At 32.8% G+C, this 10,616-nt stretch overlaps 1 protein-coding gene across 1 annotated transcript; it reads right to left on the reverse strand.

Moving 5' to 3' along the window:
• Nucleotides 1–8,633: 8,633 nt before the first annotated feature.
• On the reverse strand, nt 8,634–9,593 carry LOC146872141 (uncharacterized). The gene has a single exon (XM_085664343.1). It carries the CDS (start codon nt 9,591–9,593, stop codon nt 8,634–8,636), a length of 960 nt encoding a protein of 319 aa, XP_085520469.1.
• Nucleotides 9,594–10,616: the final 1,023 nt, after the last annotated feature.

The following is a 10,616-nucleotide window of genomic DNA, read 5'->3' on the forward strand; positions in this document are numbered from 1 at the left end:
GGCCGTGCATGAGGAGACTACTGATGCGTGCCGCCGAAGCAGTGGTGCTGTACGCTCAGGAAGTATGGGCCAAGGCGCTGCGAAAACAGAAATACCGCAAGCGCATAGCAGCGGTACAGTGGAGGGGTGCCCTCCGAATCGCGTGCTCTTACCGCACCATCTCAGAGCCGGCAGTGCTGTTTGTCGCCGGGTTAATTACGATCGATCTATTAGCCCAGGAGAGGAAATTCGTCTACCAACAAAAGTGTGTCCTGGGAAAGGAGAGGCCATCAAGGCTCGCCAGGTCTACCAGCTTCGACACCTGGCACAACAGATGGGATCAGGAGCATCGGGGCAGATGGACGGTTCGACTCATCAGTCTGCTAGACAGCTGGATAAATCGGGAGGCGTGAGAAGTTGATTTCTACCTCACCCAATTCCTGACAGGGCATGGCCTGTTCCGCTCCTACCTGGTTAGAATGAGGATGGTAGCAGACGCCAGCTGCCCCTATGAGGAATCGATCAACGACGACGTCCACCACACATTTTTTTTATGTCCTCGGTGGGACACTGAACGACTAGCAATGGAACAAGACCTTGGAGACATCTCGCCGGACAACATCGTCGAGAAAATGCTGCGTGGGCAGAAGGAGTGGAACAAGTTGGCCTGGTACGTCAGGTCAATCTTAAGCAAGTAGAAGAAGGAGATGGGTGGCCCATAGAAGAGCCACCAACGTTGCTCCTGATTCCTGCCACGTAGAGCCGAAGAGGTAGTCCAATTATGGGACAAGAAGAAGTAGCGCCATCCTTAGGTAATGCCACATGGCGGTGACGTGATGGTTTTACTATGTCACTAGGATGGATATGAGATTAGTCAGTCGTGTCTATTCCAACGGTGAGCCCGACACTCCATGGACTTTAAGGGGGACGCAAATGGTGAACGGTCATTCTGGTGGGCAGGGTCCCTGGGTTAGTGCATAAAGTTTGGCATTCTCAGACCATCAAAAAAAAATATTATTGTAAATGTTATTATTATGATTACTGCTCTTGTTATCATTATTCATATTGCTATTATTATAGTTCTTGTTATTATTTCTGTTATTATTATTGTTATTGTAAATATTTCTATTAATATTATTGTTTTTCTTATTGTTACTATCATTATTATTGTTGTTAATGTCATTATAATTATTATTATTATTATTATTATTATTATTATTATTATTAATATTATTATTATTACCATTATTGTTATTGTTATTGTTATTATTGTTTTTATTGTCATTATTATTATTATTTTTACTGGTATTATTATTATTATTGTTAATGTTATTGTTATTGTGAATATTATTGTTATTGTCATTATTATTATTTCTGTTATTGTTCTTCTTATTATTATTTACATTGTTATTATTATTATTGTTTATGTTATAATTATTCTTTTTGTTACTGTTATTATTATTATTATTGTCATTGTTATTATTATTATTGTTGTTATTGTTATTGTTATTTATATTGTTATTGTTACTGTTATTTTCATTTTAATGGTTTTTGTTATTATAATTGTTATTGTTATTATTATTATTACTGTAATTGTTATTATTTTAAATATTGCTATTGTTGTTACAATTTATATTGTAATTATTATTGTTATTGTATTTTTTACAGTTATTATTGCAGTTATTGTTATTGTTACTATCATTATTATTATTGGTAATGACATTATTATTATTATTATTATTATTATTATTATTATTGTTATTGTTCTTGTTATTATTGTTATTATTATTGTTATTGCAATTATTATTATTTTTGTTATTCTTATTTTCATTGTTATTATTATCATTATTATTGTAACTGTTATTATTGTTATTATTGTTATAGTAATTATTATTATTATTGGAATTATTACAGTTAATATTATTGTTTTTGTTATTGTTTCTATTAATATTATTGTTGTTAATGTCATTATAATTACTATTATTATTATTATTATTATTATTATTACTGTTACTGGTATTATTATTATTATTGTTATTGTTACTATTATTATTTTTGTTATTGTTATTCTTATTATTATTGACATTGTTATTATTTTTATAGTTAATGTTATAATTATTACTATTGTTACTATTATTATTATTATTATTGTCATTGTTATTATTATTATTATTATTATTATTACTGTTATTTTTATGTTATTGTTATTGTTAATTTTATTATTATTGTTTCTGTTATTGTTTCTTTTATTTTAATTGTTATTGTTATTTTTAATATAATGGTAATTGTTATTATTATGAATATTGCTATTGTTGTTACAATTTATATTGTTATTATTATTGTTATTGTTATTTTTAAGGTTATTATTGTTGTTAATGTTATTGTTACTATCATTATTATTATTGGTAATGTCATTATTATTATTATTATTATTATTGTTGTTATTTTGATTTTTATTGTTATTACTACTGTTATTATTGTTATTGTTATTGTTACTATTGTTATTTTTATTGTTAGCGACATTATCATTGCTATTATTATTATTAATATTATTATTATTATTATAATTTTTGTTATTTTTATGTTTACTGCTATTATTACTATGATTTTTATTGTTTTGATTATTGTTACTGTTATTATTATGTTTATGGCTATTATTATTGGAATTATTATTTGTATTGATATTTGTTAATATTATTGTTGTTATAATTGTTATTATTATTGTTATTTTTATTATTATTGTTTTCACTTTTATTATTATTATTATTGTTATTGTTATTATTATTGTTATTAATATCACTATTGATATTGTAATTATTTTTAGTATTAATATTGTTATTATTATCATTATAGTTAATATAATTATTATCGTTATTGTGATTAACACTATTACTAGTATTATTATTATTACTATTATTATTGTTATTATTATTAATATAGTTATTGGTATTATTATTATTATTACAATTATTATTATTATTTTTATTGTTAATGTTATTATTATTGTTATTGTTAATATGAATATTATTGTTCTTGTAATTATTATGATTGTTGATATTGCTATTATAAATACTAATGTTATAGTAATAGCTATTATTATTGTTTTTAATATTTTAATGTAATTGTAAATGTTATTATTATTGTTATTATTATTATTATGATTATTGTCAATGTTATAATTATTATTCTTGTTATTGTTATTATTATTGTTATTGTTATTAATGCTTTAAATATTATTATTATTATTATTGTAATTTTTATTATTATTAGTATTGTTATTGTTTTTATTATCATTATTGTTATTGTTATTATAATTGATATTATTATTATTATTATTCTTGTTGGTATTATTAGGTTTTTTGCTATTAATATTATAATTATTATTGGTATTGTTATTTGTTACTATTATTGTAATTATTATTATTATTATTATTATTATTATTATTTTTATTGGTTTTACTATTACTAATGTCATTTTATTGTTATTTTTATTATTGTTGTTAATGTCATTATTAATATTATTATTATTGTTATTGCTATTATTTTTGTTATTGTTATTATCTTTATTATTGTTATTGTTAAGAATCTTATTACTGTTATTGTTATTATTATTATTATTGTTATATTTATTATTATTGTTATTTTTATTGTTATTATTATTGGTATTGTTATTATTAATATTATTGATATTGTTATTATTATTATTATTGTTAATGTTATTATTAATATTGTTTTTAATGTTATTATTATTACAATATTTACTGCTATTATTATTATTTTTGTTACTGTTGTTATTGTTATTTATGATATTGTTATTATTATTATTATTGTTATTGTTAATATTATTAATATTATATTTATTTATTATTGCTGTTATTGTCATTAATAATATTATTATTGTCGTTAATGCTACTATTGATGTTACAGCTTTTATTATTACTATTGTTATTTTTATTCTTAATATTATCATTGTTGTTATTACTATTATTTTTGTTATTGTTATTGTTATTATAATTGTTATTGTCATTATTTTAAACATTTCATTTGTATTTAGTATTATTGCTATTGTTATTATAAATATTAATGTTATTGTTATTGTAATTATTATTGTTACTATTATTCTTATTGTTACTGTCATTGCTATTATTTTTGTTATTGGTATAATTACTATTGTCATTGTTAGAATTGCCATTTTTATTCTTGTTATTATTATTGTTACTGTTATTATATCTGTTATTATTATTGACATTGTTACTGACAATAATATTATTATTATTGTTAATGTCATTATTATTATTATTATATCTATTACTAATATTATTGTTATTGTTAATGTTATTATTTTTGTTATTGTTATTTTTATTATTATTGTTATTGTTATTAATATTACTACTATTACTGTTATAATTATTGGTATTTTTTTTATTTTTATTATTGTTATAGTTAATAATATAATCATTGTTATTGTTATTTCTATTGCTATTTTTGCTATTATTATCATTGTTATTGTTATAATGGTTCTTATTGTTATTGTTATTATTATAGCTATTGAAATTATTAAAACTATCGTTATTGTTATTATTACTAAATTGTTATTGTTTCTATTAATATACTTGTTATTGTAATTATTACTTCTATTATTGTAGTATTATTATTATCATTATTGAATCAATAACAGTAATAATAACAACAATAATAATAATGATAACAATAATAATAACAGTAGTAATAATAGTAACATTAATAATAATAATAACAATAACAATAATAATAATAACAATAATAGTAAGAATAGTAATAATAAGAACAATAATAATAATAATAACAATAACAATAATTATAATAGAAATAATAACAATAATAATAATACTGATAATAATAATAATAATAATAATAATAATAATAGTAATAATAACAATAATAATAATAATATCAGTAATAATAATAATAATAATAATTACAATAATAATAATAACTATAATAACACTACCAATAATATAAAGAATAATAATAATAATTATAATAATAATATTAAAATTAATAATTATAATAATAATATCAATAATAATAATAATGACAATAATAATAACAATAGTAATAATAATAACAATAATAATAATAACAACAATAACAATAATAATATTAGAAATAATAACATTAATAATAATAATATTGATAATAACAATAATAGTAATAATATTAATTATAACAATAATAGTAATATTTACAGTAATAATAATAATAACAATAATAACACTAATAACAACCACAACAATTATAGTAATAGTAATAACAATAATTATAACAAAAACAATAATAATAACCTTAATAATAATAACAATAATAATAATAATAACAGTAATAATGATAATAAAAAAACAATAATAATAATAGAAATAATAACAATAATAATAGTAATAATAATAAAAACAATAATAATAATAGCGATAAAAATAATAATAACAATAGTAATAATTATAAAAATAATAATAATAATAATAACAATAACAATAATAGAAATAATAGCAATTACATTAATAATAATAATAACATTAATAGTAATAATAGTAATAAAAACAATAATAACAATAATAATAACAATTATGAGAATAATACTAACAATAACAATAATAATAATAATAACAGTAATAAAAATAATAATAATAACATTAATAATAATTATAATAACAATATAAGAAATAATACTAATAATAACAATAATAATAAAACTGTAATAATAATAATAATAGCATTTATGATAATAACAATAATAATAATTATAACAGTAATAATAATAATGGCATTTGTAATGATAATAAGAAGAATAATAATAATTATAACAGTAATAATAATAATAATGGCATTTATAATAATAATAATAACAGTAATAATAATAATGGCATTTTTAATAATAATAATAGCAATAATAATAATACTTATAATGATAATAATAATAATAACAATAATAATTATAGTAATAATAATAATAATTATAATAATAACAATAACAATAATAATAATAATAATAGAAATAATATTAACAATAATAATAATAGTAACAACAATAATAATAATAGCAATAATAAAAATACAAACAATAACAATTTTTTTTTGGTAGCCTGAGAATGCCAAACTTTACGCACTAACCCAGCTACCCTGCCCACTATAGGAACCCTTCACCATTTGGGTCCCCTTAAAGTCCCTGGAGTGTCGGACTCACCGTTGAAATAGGCACTACCGACTAAACTCATATCCTTTCTAGTGGCATAGTAAAAGCATCCTGGCACAACCATGTGGCATTACTTCAGCACGGCGCCACTGCTTCTTGTCCTATAACTGGGCGCCCACTTCGGCTCTACGTAGCAGGAACAAGGAACAACGTTGATGGCACTTCTATGGGCCACCCATCTCCATCTTCTTGCTTAAGATTCACCTGACGTACCAGGCCCCCTTGTTCCACTCCTTCTGCCCAAGCAGTATTTTCTCGACGATGTTGTCCGGCGAGATGTCTCCAAGGTCTTGTTCTAAGGCTAGTCGTGCTCCACCGAGTACATAAAAAAAATGTGTGGTGGACGTCGTCGTTGATCGATTCCTCATAGGGGCAGCTGGCGTCTGCTACCATCCTCATTCTAACCAGGTAGGAGCGGAACAGGCTTAGCCTTGTCAGGAATTGGATGAGGTAGAAATCGACTTCTCCCGCCTCCCTATTTAACCAGTTGTCTTGTTGACTGATGAGTCGAGCAGTCCATCTGCCCCTACGTTCCTGCTCCCATCTACTTTGCTAGGCCTTGATGCTGATAGACCTGGCAAGCCTTGATGCCTTCTCCTTTCCCATGACACACCTTTGCTGGTGGACGAATTTCCTCTCCTGGACTAATAGATCGATCGGGATTACCGCGGCGACAACTAGCACTGCCGGCACTGAGACCGTGCGGTAAAAGTACGCGATTCGGAGGGCGCTCCTTCTCTGTACCGCGGCTATGCGCATGCGTTATTTCTGTTTTCTCATCGCCTCAGCCCATACTTACGCACCGTAAAGCTTCACTGCTTCGGCGGCACGCATCAGTAGTCTCCTCATGTACGGCCGGGGACCGTTAACATTGTCTATGAGCCTGCCCAGTGAGGCTACTACTATAGCCGCCTTGTCAGCTGCCTTTATAATATTCTCACCATAGTTAAGCTTGTTGTCAAGCATTACGCCGAGCTATTTGACAGCCGGCTTAGTCTGGACCGCCGCATCTTCTATAATGAAGCTGCACAAGTTGTCGAGGCGCTTCCTCGTAATTAGCACGATCTCTGTCTTCTGAGCTGCTAGAGATAGCCTGTGGTCTTCCATCCATGAGGTAACTCTCTGCATGACCTGGTTGAGTAGCAACTGTACCCCCTTCGTGTCTCTTGCGGTTATGACAACTGCAAGGTCATCTGCATATCCAACCAAGTAAGTACCGTCTGGGACTGCCATACGAAAAATACCGTCGTAGAATATATTCCATATGTCCGGTCCTAGTATAGAGCCCTGGGCAACCCCGATGTCAATTCCAAGCTTCTTGGACCGTCACTCGTGTCGTATACTAGGAAGCGCTCGTTTAGATAATCGTCAATTATTCGGAGTAGGTACTTCGGAACGTCGAAATTACGTTCGAACGCTTCCCTTGCCAGGTCCCACCTGACGGAGTTGAAGGCATTTCTCATGTCTAAGGTGGCCAGCAGGCACAGAGGTCGAGTTCGACGATAGCCTCGCTCCATCATTTTCGCGGCTGTGACTACCTCCAGGACTGCGTGGATGGTGGAGAGGCCGGATCGGAATCCGTACTGGCGGCCGGCATGATCTCCCGCTGCCTTCACGGCTGCACGCAGCCTTCGCCTTATCAGCTTCTCCGGGAGTTTTCCAGCCGTATCGAGAAAACAAATAGGCCTGTATGATGAAAATGCCCCTACTGGACCCTTGCCCTTGATAATGAGCACAAGCCTCGCTTTCTTCCATGGAGCGAGAACGATGCCCCCCTGAGGCACGTATTATATATCTTCAGCAATAGCTCAGGGTGACTTTGCGCGACGACTTTGATTATTTCTGCTGGAAGTCCATCTGGACCTGGAGCTTTCCTGTTCCGCATAGATGATGCGGCCATGAGTAGCTCTTCTTCCGTGAATTGCGGTACCTCGCTCAATCCAGGCGCATCCAAGCTGATCTCTCTCTTCTGCTGTGGGGGGAATAGAGTATGCACGATGTGATCCAACGTCCTCGCGTCCTGAGGGGTCCCTTGCGTGTTAGTCCTCAGCTTGCGAGTGAGGATGACATACCCTAATCCCCACGGATTCTGGTCGACATCCAGGCACAGCTCCTTCCTGCACCGTCTTTGTCTGGTCTTAATGGTCCTCTTCAGGGCTTTCTTGGCCGCTTGATAGTCTGCGGCCAAAGGAGCAGCGTCGTGGTCGCGTCTCTTCGCTCGTTGTGCTAAACAGCATAGCCTTAAGCACTTCTTACGTAGATCTGCGATCTCGTTCGTCCACCAATATACAGGGCGTCTCTGCGGTTTCGTGCCATTCTTTGGCACCGTTATCGCACAAGCCTTTTGGATGAGCTGCATGGTTGCTGCGCTAATCAACCTGGCTTGTGTAGGTGGCGATAGACTCACTGAAGTACTTTGTTGGGATCACCATCCTTCCTCCATGACCGAAGACAGCCTCTCTCGATCCATTCTTGCAATGTTCCACCGGGGGGGTCGCTTTACACTTGTCACGGCTGGCCTCGTATCATGTACATCGAATAGGATGTACTGATGATCTTTCCCGGAATAATCCTCGATCATCTGCCAGCCTGCGACTCTTGCCACAAGGTGTTCGTTGAATAGAGAGACATCCGGGATTGTCTCTCTGTAGCCAGGCCTGCAGAAGGTTGACGTCGAACCTGTGTTGAGTACAGATAGCTCCAGTCTCGACGCCATCTCCATGATTCGTCTTCCTCTAGAGTCCGGCCAGGCCTCCCCCCATTCGAGAGTTTTAGCATTGTGATCTCCAGCCACAATGAGATCCCCTTGCATATCCCGCAGCGCGGCTTCCAGATCGTTCAGTATGATTTGGAAGTCGTCTATCCGGTCGTTAGGAGTGAGATATACACTGACATAAGTCGTCGAGTTATGTCTCACCCAAACGTAACCGCGTCCGGAACCTTGGTCCGACACATGTGTTAGTCGGGGATCTGGGATCCAGATGGCCGCGTTGCCCAATTCGCCTGCGAACCATCCTACTCTTGCTCTGTCCTGGTACTGTTCGCTGATTAGCACAATATCAGCACTTTTCTCAAAGCAAAGCTGGGCTAGAAGGTGATGTGCCGTCCTGCTCCTATTCAGGTTACCCTGAAGTACTTTTTTCCTACTTCTTCGCTGTTGCGTAGGTCTCCTGGAAAGCATTGCAGTCCTTTGATCCCGCCAGGTGCTTCCTGGTTTCAACACCGCTTTTTGAGCACATGAAGCAAGTACGCTCGCTGAACTTGCACTCTTTGATCTTGTGCCCCGTGCTGCCACAATAATAGCAAACCTTACTGTGGTCAGGTCCCTTGCACGAGGCGCTATAGAGACCATAATCGAGACAGCGGAAGCCTCACTTCTGCCCATCACCTGACCCTGCAGCTGATGAAACCAATCAGCACTCGACCGGCCTTTAAAAGCTGCACAACTGCTTCTTCTTCAATCTTGACGAGGGCCAGGCGTTGTTGTCTTGCGTTGGGGTTCATAATTTTAATTTCGATTTTCCTCTCTTAGCCAGGCAGGGTGCTCTTTAGGGCCTCCACGACTTCTATCGACGAGGTGTAACAGTCACAGTCCCGTATCTCCAGAGTAGTTCTAGGGACCAGTTCCGTGATGCTGCTCGTTTCTCCTACCTCTTTTCTCAGGGTTTCCGCGAATGAGGCCCTGATATCCACGGTGGTCTTCATTAGTTCGATGAGAACCCCTCCGGTTCTAGTCTGCCGGACCGATCTAATGTCTACCCCTGAGGCGCTGTTCATGTAGCGCTGGTGGATGACTCCGACTACGTCTGCGTATTAATTTCCTTGCGCAGGTTTCAGAAGGATTGCGTCCGTCCTAGTTCTCTTTCTCGGCCTATCCTCTGATTTTCTCGGCTTCTTTTACTCCTGATGTAGGAGTTTCGTCGCCTTCGTCCCTGGTTTCTCCTTATTTCCTTTCTTCTTCACGATCTCTGTACACACGGTGGATTCGGTCGCCGTTGCCTCTTGCCTCGGTCTTTTGAGGGTTTCCTCAGACAACTGCGGCGGGCTTGAGACTACTCTCTTACCTGCGCTGGCCTCAGTCGTAGAATTAGCCCGAGGACTCTTTGATACTCGGATGAGGATCCTCGATCCCTTATTGCCCTTTTCTCGAGTATTGTACATGAACTCGAGACTGTCTATGATATCATCCAGTTCTGGGATTCCTTGCTTAATCGCCTTGTTTATGTTTGGCTGTCTAGTAATAGCTAGCTTCATTTTGGCAAGGAGTAATTTCGCTTGCGCGTGTTTCTCTTTCTTTCTATTTTGTTGTGCCCCCTTCGCAGGCTGAGAGCCTACGTTTTTGTCGTTTTGGGTAGCGATGTTATTTCCAGATGGTTCTGGGCTGCTTTCTTGTTTATTGTCTTTTTCG

Source organism: Vespa mandarinia, unplaced genomic scaffold (assembly GCF_050613455.1).
Source record: "Vespa mandarinia isolate Hongniang unplaced genomic scaffold, ASM5061345v1 scaffold_42, whole genome shotgun sequence".
NCBI classification, from domain to species: domain Eukaryota; kingdom Metazoa; phylum Arthropoda; class Insecta; order Hymenoptera; family Vespidae; genus Vespa; species Vespa mandarinia.

Bases quoted from the DNA above. Each gene is read 5' to 3' on its own strand.
- LOC146872141 (XM_085664343.1), bottom strand. From the start codon at position 9,593: ATGGGCAGAAGTGAGGCTTCCGCTGTCTCGATTATGGTCTCTATAGCG.